The 11,097-nt window shown below is 40.3% G+C and overlaps 2 protein-coding genes across 2 annotated transcripts in view; both read right to left on the bottom strand.

Annotated features, from left to right (window-relative positions):
- Window positions 1-889, bottom strand: part of LOC140356229 (Golgi reassembly-stacking protein 1-like) — a 2,551-nt gene extending 1,662 nt beyond the window's left edge. Inside the window, exons 1-4 of the mRNA XM_072441048.1 lie at window positions 723-889; window positions 418-498; window positions 131-334; window positions 1-4 (exon numbers count right to left, since the gene is read on the bottom strand). The exon at window positions 1-4 is cut by the window's left edge and continues 83 nt beyond it. Of these exons, the coding sequence (XP_072297149.1) occupies window positions 1-4; window positions 131-334; window positions 418-498; window positions 723-785 (352 nt within the window). The 5' untranslated portion in view covers window positions 786-889. The remainder of the gene's footprint in view (window positions 5-130; window positions 335-417; window positions 499-722) is intronic.
- A 665-nt stretch (window positions 890-1,554) lies between these two features.
- On the bottom strand, window positions 1,555-6,420 carry LOC140356228 (cysteine/serine-rich nuclear protein 3-like). The gene is made up of 5 exons (XM_072441047.1): window positions 6,266-6,420; window positions 4,299-4,498; window positions 2,938-3,200; window positions 2,551-2,853; window positions 1,555-2,437 (listed from the first exon to the last, which is right to left on the bottom strand). The coding sequence occupies exons 2-5, from the start codon at window positions 4,468-4,470 to the stop codon at window positions 1,592-1,594; spliced, it is 1,584 nt and encodes a 527-aa protein (XP_072297148.1). The 5' UTR covers window positions 4,471-4,498; window positions 6,266-6,420; the 3' UTR covers window positions 1,555-1,591.
- Between the last annotated feature and the right edge of the window lie 4,677 nt (window positions 6,421-11,097).

Here is an 11,097-nt window from a genome sequence, read left to right as displayed (position 1 = left end):
CATCCTGAAATAAGAAATAATTGAATGATTTAAAAAGTCACTAAAAGGTTATTGCTGGCTTTTAGGAGAATCAGACACATCTACATTAGAAAATAAACACTTCAAATGTTGGTCTATAATACATTCTCACCAGGACATGCCACACGTTCTCATTGGCTCCTTGGTAGCTGCAGAAGCGGACGCTGGCCCCGAGCAGACCTTGTCCTCCCCACATGTTACTGGGCACCACCTGCACCTCTCGTACACTCATGGTTTTAATGCTGTACACCTCCATCCTTATTGATCTTTCTATGTTGTCTTTCAGCACTTCCTTCAAGTGCTCATTCTCCTCATTCTGACGCAAAAGAAATAGCAACGTCAGAGTACATTCATCAGGCAGTAGCCGTATTAGCATGTCTAAGAATGTTAACAACATACTAGTCTTTTATTGTCCAGAGACAAAATAAAGTCAAAGTATGGTTGAAGTCCAGCGTTTTCTGCAGGTGAATTTGGCTGCACCTATAAAACCACAAGACGCAGAAACGTATAGGCTACTGTAAGAGAGATAATGTATCTGTTCCATATCAACACGATGAATAACGTACACTACAGACATAGACTACATGACAACGTAATAGCTTTCCCTTCAAAAATAATAGCCACAAATTAGCGTAGTGTGCTCACTAATCTGATCGGCATGCTGTTGCACATTCACCCGAGAAGTAACGATAAAGAATCCTTACGCCGTGTACGTGGAATCCATACGTCCCTCCTTCGGGCGCCTCTGAGCTCTGCGATAAACCCATTTCTAAAAGCAAAGCTAAAAAAAAAACGGTTTAATTCGAGAAAAGCGATGGGGAGATTTTTTTAGTACGGAGAGTCGGCAGCCATCTTGTATGCAGACCAAAACAATCGAACGTCGTAACGTCAAACAAGGTATGAGTCATCACCATGGTCATCACGCACGCACCATAGCAACCACACTAGCAACCACACACTGCCGTAAACATGACACAACAGCAGGCCGTTGTTTCATGTTTTACTTTTGTTTTTTGTTAAGAATTAATGAAGCCCTCAAACAAAACAATCAGAAGCTCAAGTTAAATAAATAAATATGTTTATTAGCAAAAATTAAGCTTATGGAATATCTTGGCTGGTGATGCCATGACAAAACAAGGATATTGTTTTTATAATAAATGTTGAATAATATAATAAACTATTTGAACTAAAGACAAACATTTTAATAATTCTTTATGTTAATAAATATTTACAGTTAATTAGTATGGCAGACTTCAAGATCGATCTCAATTGTATAAGCTAGTTATAAGCATAAATTAGTTTTATTTTCTGTATAAGGCATAAGAGGCAACCTAAAATATACAGCATGTAAAATATTTAGGCAATTCATTTTCTTTACATAGAAATACAGTTATGTCAGCTCATACACAGCTAAACAACATGATGTGGTAGCCTGAAAAATCCAGACTGAAATCCTCTGTATAGAATTTAGTCTGGTCACCATCCTTTTCCCACGTCACAGGCCAAACTCACTCAGAGCTATGCTATCAGTATTGACTGACCAGGCCACACTTTTGGTACCTTGAATAAGTCTTCAGTCTGTAAGGCCTATCAGAGTCTCCAAGAGGTAGGTGCTGGATTCATCCTGTGGAAGTGAGTCAGAGCTGAATAACTGTAAGTGATCCAGGCTGTCTGAGAGCCGCTGACTCTTAAAGGAGCTGTGTGGTAAACCAGACGTGTAATCGCTGTCAAAAAACTCAAGGTCCGAATCAGAAGAAAGGCTTAGATCCATGTAGTAGTCCCCAGATGGAGAGGGAGTGTTAGGAAAGTCTTCAAGAGAGTTCTCATCTAGACAATTGAACTGCGGCGACAAACTTAAAATGTCAATGAATGTGTTGTCATTTGAACAAATAGTAAAGTCAGTAGATGTGTTGCTATTTTGGCTCAATGATTCATTTGTATTTCTCCCTGGTAAGGTATTATTGTCACAAATATTTAAATTATGAGATGATCCCAGGTTGTTTTCAGAAAGTGATGAGAGGTGTTCCAGCAGGCTCACGGCATCCAGAGAAGAGCAGGAAGAGTCTGTCATGTCACTACTGCAGCTGTTCTCCTCCACCACCGGCTGCTCTGGTGACAAACTAAACGAACTCACACTTGGGATAGTGACAGGATAATTATTGTCTTCCTCCAAAGGAAACCCAGAGGGGCAAATGTCGTTCTGCGTACTCTGTGACGGCCGTGTCTTACCACAGCTCTTTTGAACTTTAGATTGGTCCTTTGAAAATGGCGTCTCGTGTTTTAGTCTCCGCTCGAGCTCCAGCCTCATGATGGTGTGGAAGTGATGAGTGCGCACACGTCTAGAGTCAAACTCTACACGACCCCGGGTGTTCCCACAACCATCCTGACTGCAGCCACAAGGGAAGTTAAAGCGGTCCACCTGTAACGTATTATACAATTGTTAGAAATAAAGTATAACAGACAAACGTTTCAACAATGTGATTTGTTGGAATTGCAAAGACACCGTTGAAGGTCTATGCTTTGTTTATTTACCTGACACTTGATTCCTGCCAAGCTGCACGCACAGCTCTCCGGTTCGCAGAAGCCTTGGCAGTCACAGCCGCACGTCTCCCTGGAGAGTCGGAGAGCATGGAGCTGCCTCTTCTCCTCCTTGTCAATGCGTTTCACCCCCGCTGCCAAAAGGATAGCCTGCCTCTGTTTTGAAGAGTACGTCTGAAGAAAGCCTCCGCCCTCCAACTCCACACTGTTGATGTTGATGTCGGTTTCTTCCATTGGCACTTGGTCTATTGTTAGAGTCTCAACTTCTTTTTCGTTTATGGCCCCACTGGAGATCAACTGTATTGATACAAACATAGGTAATCACTGTGTCACTCCATCACTATTCAACTCTGTTAAAACATCTATTTTCTTTTTACTCACTTTATGTTTAATTTCCTGAAACTTATCCTGTCTCTGTCGCTGTCTGAGCTGCTCCCGGCGCCTGTGCCGTTGCTCCAGAGCATGTTCGGCGATTGTAAACGTTTGAACGTCACTGTGTCTCCTCATCATGCCCAGAGTGGCGCCTCCACGACTGGGGACACTGGTGAATCCCTGGCAGCGTGGAAAACTGTACACAGTGACCTGGACGAAGCACACCCTGTTCTGGACCTCGGCGAGCTTTGGTCTCTTCAGGATGGATCTCACTGTAAGAACAACAGAAATCAGTTACAATACATAATGTGTTGGTTGGTACAGGAAAATAGTTATAAAGTACTGCATGTTGTATATCGTGTAAAGGCAAAATGAGACCAATGCTGTATACTTCTAATAATAATTTATTTTATATTTCATCAACCCAGAGTCCTAAGAGAATCCTAAGCAGCGCTCTAATTGACTGAGCTTTTTTCCCGTTTCTCTTTTCCGTCTGAAAATGCTGTTCTAAAGACGTGAACAAACTGTATGAATGCAAATATAACAGATGTACTAAAGGGGTAGAGACATACTTCTTACTTTCCACAGTTTGAAAATCAGGTACCCAAGCTAGTGTACATATTTTATTCAACCAGTTGTTATTTAAGAGTCAATGCGCACTTTTCTAAGTAGCCACTAGGGGACACATTGCACGAGGTATAATACAATTCAGCAGTTCATGAACATTAAAAAGAGTAGTTTATATATGTATATATATGTAATTTGAAAGAATCATTGTTAAAATAAACATTTTGGTATTATTTCTGAGTTACTGTTTGACCTCACCATGTGGGTTCAACAGATTAACTGATGTGCTTCACACATAAGTGAGGCTGACCTCTCCTTCCAAAAGTCAGTAAACAAGGCAGAGCAGCTGACTAAGCTCGACTCAGCTGCTCCCTTTAGCTAAAAGTACAGGCTACATCACTCTAATGTTCACCCTGTTACCAATGCTTATAATAATGACAGCAGTAAGTAATGAGAGAGTGAAGATTGTAAATACATTTGTGTGTGTGTGTGTGTGTTAGCTCCATAGTGCAATATGATATGGCTCGTTTTAAGAGTTCTTGCAATTCAAATTAATCCCACAGCTCTGAATGGGTCAGGCAAATTATGTCTTCACATCCCGACAATGTATCTATGTTCATTCTATTAACCTTATATCGTCTGAAGCTCTAAAGCTGATGTGTTCATATCAGTGTGCTTTGAGAGTGGTGCTATGGACTGATAAGAGACACTCCTTTTGAACGCTTTAGGGAAAATTAGTAGATAAGGTTTGCATTGTTTGAAAAAGATGAGCGGGTAGGGTTTTTATACATCTAAAAACTTACGGGGCAAAGCAGCAGGTGCAGGGGAGCTGGGAGGGGTAACGTCTAGGTTCTCTGTGTCTGAGTCCCACCCAGAAGAGGCGGGGGACAGGGCGGATGACGCAGGAGACGAAGAAGAGGAGTAGCAGGGGCCTTCATCCAGCTCAGAAAACCTCCTCTTAAGGATGCCCATCATTATTTGGCTCAAGGGGTTGTTACACTGTCTGTATAAGACACAAAGTACATTATGAGTTCTACATGTTCAGTAGTGACAATACATCGATGGATTGCAATTTGTAATAGCACTAAAAAAAAAGCACTTCTAAATCCTTTCACAAAGTACATTGATATCATTTATAAGTGACAAGGAAGGAATGAGAGATTTTTGCAGGAGAGATTAGTGCGCTGGTTGAACCGTTTTTTGACTTTGTTTAGGATAATTACAGCTGAATCTCTTTCAAAGTGATGCTTCATAAATGTACAAATGTAAACTGATATCCTGGCTTGCGTACTACCAGCTGAGCACTCATAAGAAAGTGCAGGGAAAAACAGAACAGCTTCTTTCCCTCCAAGTAATTAACATTCCTATGATTCCTCAAGTTTTTTTTGGGAAGAATGCATGGAGACTGTCCACTTCTGTTATCCAAATGTACACTATTTATAAATGTGCAGATTCACAGGCAGATTGTATTGAAACAGCTTTCTCGGTCAACAATAGTCTTATTACGTAATACATGTTGGTATTAGGTTAGGTACAGGGTGTTACGGTCATGTCACTGCAATATTCTTGTCTAATTTTGCAGAACATTTTAAAGAACGTGACGTCACTGTTGAAAGCAGCTGACAAGGATTATGACTGACCCATCCTCAAGTTGCTCTGAAAATTGTGCCCCATTACACCACCAAATGAGTGGAAATGATTTGAATGACCAAAAACAAAGCTCATAGATAATCATCGTCCATGGAAAATCAACTGCAAGTGTAAAAAACAATCCCACACAGACAGAGGTATGCGATGATCTGCTGTGCACGAGACAAGGGGGTGCTACTGATTGTCTGTAGTGAGCAAATAGTCAGAGCAAGCAGACACTGAGAGAGTGAGCAACTTCCTGAATCCATCAGCAAATAAGAGGTGAAACAAGAGACAGCCTCTAGTGCCATTACACCGTTTACAGGGAAAGAGTCTCTGCTGCACACGGCCAAGGAATTCCTCCTAAGCACCAACACAACCACAGCTTCTGACAGTTTCGTTTCTGCTCTGAAGACAAGTAACAGTGGAACTGAAAACATGAGTGCTGCTGTGACATATCTCTATCCATCTATCTGTAACTATCTATCTGTATCTATCTATCTGTATTTAGATTTGTGACAGAGGACTGCACAGGACTGTAACCACTGAGACGAAGCATTAATAATTTAAAGCTCAAAGCAGGAAAAAACATAGAGAGGGGCAGGGGGTGGGGGGCACTGTAATAATATGACAGAGCTAAGTGGCTTTTGAATGATTGACACCACTTCTTACAGTGCAAGATATGCCTAAATCTGAATATAAGCTGGATTTTTCATTGAAAAGGCTCATTTCCTGTTTGTTAAATACAGTCATTAGAGAGCTGACCCATTCACCCACAGGCACAGCCATTAAGAAACCCTGTCAGCCACAATCACACTGTCCCTGAGTTGCATTCTTCTTTACACTAGGCTAAACACAGGACACGTTTGTTCAAACTAAGCAAACTTCCTTTTTAGCAGGACAAACTGACTAAGCTGCACACAAAAGTTACACAACACGTTATTGATCATCATAACGAGGTAATAATGAGATGAAACATGACAAACACAGTGGCGTGAAAAATGAAAATGACGAGATCACACATTCACAGTTAACCCTAAAGTAACCTGGCGATTTGATTTTTTAAACATCTTACTAGTTAATAACAGCGCGTTTAAACTTGTTGACAACAAACATGAGTTACTTTACTGTATAAACTCACCGTGTAGATGATGACAGGCAGCATAATACAAGCAGAAGTGTTGAGTGTTATCTTGGAGTGGGCCAGCTGAGCATTGTACGTGCCCCGTGTGTTTATGTGAACAGTAGTACCAGTGTGAACATGAGAGAGGAGCAGAGGCTGGGACTGACAAAGAGTCGGAGCGGCACCAAGACAGTTACAAGCAAAGACGAAAGAGTCGCGGTTTGTGTCGACGCGCGCTTCAAAACGCTTTACCAACTCGGCTAAATGTACACACAAATGCACACCAGAAAACAGAGAAAATATTGAAGATGGAAAACAAATTCTCAAACCCGTGCAACTGATTAACCCGTTTGCAAAGTAGTCACCGATGTAACTGTCTTGCTTGATGTAAACGCTCTCTGGCTCGCTGTGACGCTGTTGACGCAGTCGGTGACACACGTAGCGACGGTAATGCCGATGAGTGACGCCGTTGCCCGCAACCTCTGTCTGTTCCTTTACACAAGAATCATGATTACGTTGCTTTGGGATCACGTAATGGCTCGAGGTAGTTTGTGTCTAAATAGACCTTGATAAAATGTACTTTTAAATGAATCAAATAGGCAAGACATCTCTGCTGAATTTAGACTTTTTCCTTGTATTTTCCTCTATTGTATGGATGCCCAATCCCTAGTCCAGGGGCCAAATTTGGCCCTCATACAATTGATTAATGTAGTTCGTGTAATTCTATCATTATAAACTTAATAACATCACACTACTTCGTGATAAAGACCGGAAAGAAATGTTGCAAAACTTTGGACACCCCTGCTCTATTGGGTTGATAGGTACATTCCTGAATAAAGGCATAATTTATAGGTCTACAGCATAAATTGGACATTGCATATAAAATTAATTGTTGATTCATCAAGCTTTATTCAGTGAGAACTAAACATACAGCTGCTTCTTTAATGTAAATCCATTGTCTTTAGTTCTCTTAGCAAACTTTGAAGAGCTAAAAATAGATATTGACACATTGACACAGCCCGAGCAGTTTGAAATGTTTGAACCAAATCAGCTATAAACACCTGTCTGACTAATTTTTGAGGCCAGGGGACAAATGCTTGTCATGACCCCGGTGCTTTCTGAAACAGTAAAGAACTGGGTGGGATAGCTCTGCAGTGAGCCTGTTTTTCCAGTTCACTGACCTATCTAAGATATCCACTTTTTAGCTTGAAAAGATGAGTAAAAAAATAAACAAACAAAAAAAGTGCTTTATTTTATACAAAGTAATTTAATTTTGGATTGTTTCTTTATCTTTTTATTTTTGAGGATTATTTCCGTGTTCATTTCTGTCATCTGGACTTGACATCTTTTTATGTTTTAACCAAATGCTGATCCAAGGCTAATAATAGAAAAATCACATTGTGTGGTCAAAAATAGACATGTGCAATACCAATGGAGTTTCCTGTTTCCTTTTTCTGTCCATGACCACAAACAGAAAGAGGTGTCTAGTGTCATATGAGAGGTGCTCAGTATGTCAGGGAAAGATATTTTGTGGAAACAGCAGTATTTGACATTTGAAAGCTGCATCATCATCATCATCATCATCATCAACAAGAACAAATATAACAATCTATTTTCAATTAGCCACACAATAGTGCAAAGAACAACCTAAAATCAAAATTAAGTCAGATTTGTTTGATTGATTTTAAACATTGACTCTGACCCTTTCATATCTGCTTAGTGTGCAAACTATGGCAGACAGGGTCCATAGTGCGTGCTTACATAACCTTTTAGTTAACCTACATTCAGGAAACCTCTCAAAGTGCTTTTAATGGCTCTTGGGGCCCAATTTGTGAGCCACACATCTCAGCTATGAACGAAGAGCCTCACATCCTCATGTGTGTCTTAACATCTAATCATGCGGCATCAGACAATTTCCGTAGGTATTATTTAAAATGTTGTTAGTTTTCAGTCCAATATTTTTATTATATATTATAAAAGAAAGACTTCATCCAAGATGTAAAAACAAGTATAATGTATGATAAAAACACAAAAATAAAATAAAACAGATCAAGACCAGGGAGTAATAAGACCCCTTTTTGTATTAGAATTAAACACATCTAGACCTGAACAGTGGAAAATAAAGCTGACAAATCATGCTCTCCTATCATTTTGTTTTTTGGTGTTTCTGAGTCACGAATCCAATGAGTCAGTGAAAAGAAGAGCCAGAACCAAAATAACTCATTCAAACTTGTGATATCAACAAATCATGAAACAGCAGAGTCCCACATTCTTCCTACACACTTGCTCGTTGAGGCTGTCACAAGAACACACTGGGCTTTGTTAAACATAGCTGCTGAGGTCATATTTAGCTGAACATCACTATGGTCACGAGAGCAAATATGGAGTGTCTAAATTAGGGTTTGGAAAGGGAGTAAATCACATCTCTTCAAGACCATTATCACCCGGAGTGGTGATAGTGGCCATTACTGTAGTAGGGGTGCTCACATAACATGGTAATTAGAGCTTTTTAACAGTGGAGCGCCCGTTCTATGTTCTAAACCAATTGAAATCTTGTCTGCACTTTGTTGTGATTTATTTTAGCCTAATTTTGAACTCTAAGTTCGAAATTCGAAAATGTTTAGGCAAAATTGAATCTCCCATGAAAAGAGACAGACATCGTGCTGCCTGGTGGTGGAGTGGTTAAGGCGGCAGCACACATGCCAGGCTCCATGTGCATCTGGCCAGTGTTGTGAGTTTGAATCCTAGCTTTAATCCTAACAATTACTGCATGTCCTTCCTTTGCGCTCGTTCCCATTTCAGGCGGAGCTGTCTAATAAAGCCTCCTTTAAAAGAGGCTAAATCTTGCATTGGCTGGTAAAAAGTCATTGGACATCTTTATTTGGTTTATTTTTTCAAACACAACACTTTAGCAATGTCCAGCAGCAGCCTTTTTCTGGAAGAGTTCATGGTTTCAATGACGTTATTGATCCACAAGGAACATTATTTGGTGAGAGTTTATCATATAATAGCAAATATCATAATAAGAACAGAATAACAATGATTAAATGAATGCATGCATATGATGACACGAGTGTCCTCTGAGTAAATCACAGCTTGTGTGATGCACAGGGGAAAAAAAACTGCCTCATGGCTGGATTACACATACTGTAATATATTAGGAAACCAGCATGACACAATGTGTGCAAATGTCTGGTTGTCTAATCTGCTGATTATTGATTGAGTGTTAAGGCAGAGAATTTACACAGTGTTTCATTTTTTACTTTCATACTGTATTATTGACCTCTAACACTGAGACAGAAGTTATCATAAACACATTTTGAAGTCCTCCTCTTTGCAGTGTGATTGGCTCAGAGCAACAGATTCACAAAAGCTGCAGGTGTGAAAGTAGGGATGGTTTATTTTGTTAAGTTTCATTTGCATATTGTTTTATTTTTAGAGTTAGTTATTAGTCTTTCCTTTACAGGACATTGCTAGTCAATGTTCAACCCCGGGTGCAAAGTAAGTAGAAGCAGAAGTGATCATATCAGTGCATGTGAGCCACACGAGCCTCAACAGCAAGCAGCTGTGTGATTGGCTTTGACATTCTCCATTCAACAATGAACCTCTTGTCAACGTCAGCCACAAAACTGCTCTGACCTTTCCGACAAACTGGTGCTGGTGTGCTTGAGAAATGCCATAAGGCTATGAAGGAATGTGACTGGAAACAGAGTACATGCGCATTTGAGCGTTTGCTTTAGATCCACAGTTTCAGACCGCATGTCCTGGCTCTGGGAGCTCTTGTACTCAGTGTATTCTGTTGTGGGCTGTCACATGTGGCTGCATGTGAGCGGAGCAGCAGGAAGGAGAGCTGCTCTGTTCTCAGCTGCTCAGCCCTCCTCCTCCTCTATCCCCCGGACTCACTGGACACCTCTCCCTTCCTCTGCTACTGCTCCAACACAAGTGTAACACACAATCAATCATCTTTCACTCGCTCTCTTTAGTGCATATTTGTGTTGTTCATCAGTGTATCTCAGAGGCTTCCAGTCCAATGTAACGCATAAAGAATGCAGCAGTCCCTTCAGTTCATGAGTGCAATGAGCTGATAAACAGTGTTGAGCAACCATCAGTTTAATAGTGCACATATTACTCTGGCGCCATCTGCTGGCCACAGATGGCGCCAATGATAAAAGTGCAAGTGCAGCGTGTCCCTGAAGTAGACTGTGTCTGGGTAATACGCCGCCTACCGGTAATAATGTGAGCTGCACCACGTAAACTGAGTGACAATGTCAGGCATTTAAACAGCAACATCTGACTAGAGCAGCTGTCATCGTGTCAGAGTCCACTCTTCACTTTCGCAGGGGTTTCAAATGCACCACACACATTATTTTCTCGTAATCCCCTTTTAAAACTGTCAATCCTTGTAGATCATTTCAGAAACGGCCAAATAACATTATGGCTGCATATTTTATTTCCAGGAGAGCTTTGCAATCACAAGGTGCTCCAGGACTTTGACCCTTTAATTTTGCTTTGTCTAGTAAAACAGTGAGAGATGCTCTCCAGTGGTCATTCAGGAACTAAAAGATGCACCGGCAGGTGACTTCTATGCAGGTAAAGACTATTTAGGTTTTTGATTTTTATAAATCAATTGTATGCCCAAAAATATTGCTCTGTGGTCAAGACAAAATAGCTCTGCTTAGCAATTAGAATGTCATTTGTTTTTGTGTTTAATTTAATACTGTAATTTTGATAAAAACCTGCAATATTATGTGTGCTTATTTTGTTTGTTTTTTGCAGTATTCATATTTATTGAAAATATTCACTGATTCAGTTTGTGTAAGAAAGTGTTTGTTTTAGATTTGAAAGAAGTT

This window comes from Eucyclogobius newberryi, unplaced genomic scaffold (assembly GCF_026437365.1).
Source record: "Eucyclogobius newberryi isolate DKJ021-1_F unplaced genomic scaffold, fEucNew1.0.hap1 SCAF_12, whole genome shotgun sequence".
NCBI lineage: Eukaryota > Metazoa > Chordata > Actinopteri > Gobiiformes > Gobiidae > Eucyclogobius > Eucyclogobius newberryi.
This window is presented reverse-complemented; position numbering and strand designations above follow the sequence as displayed.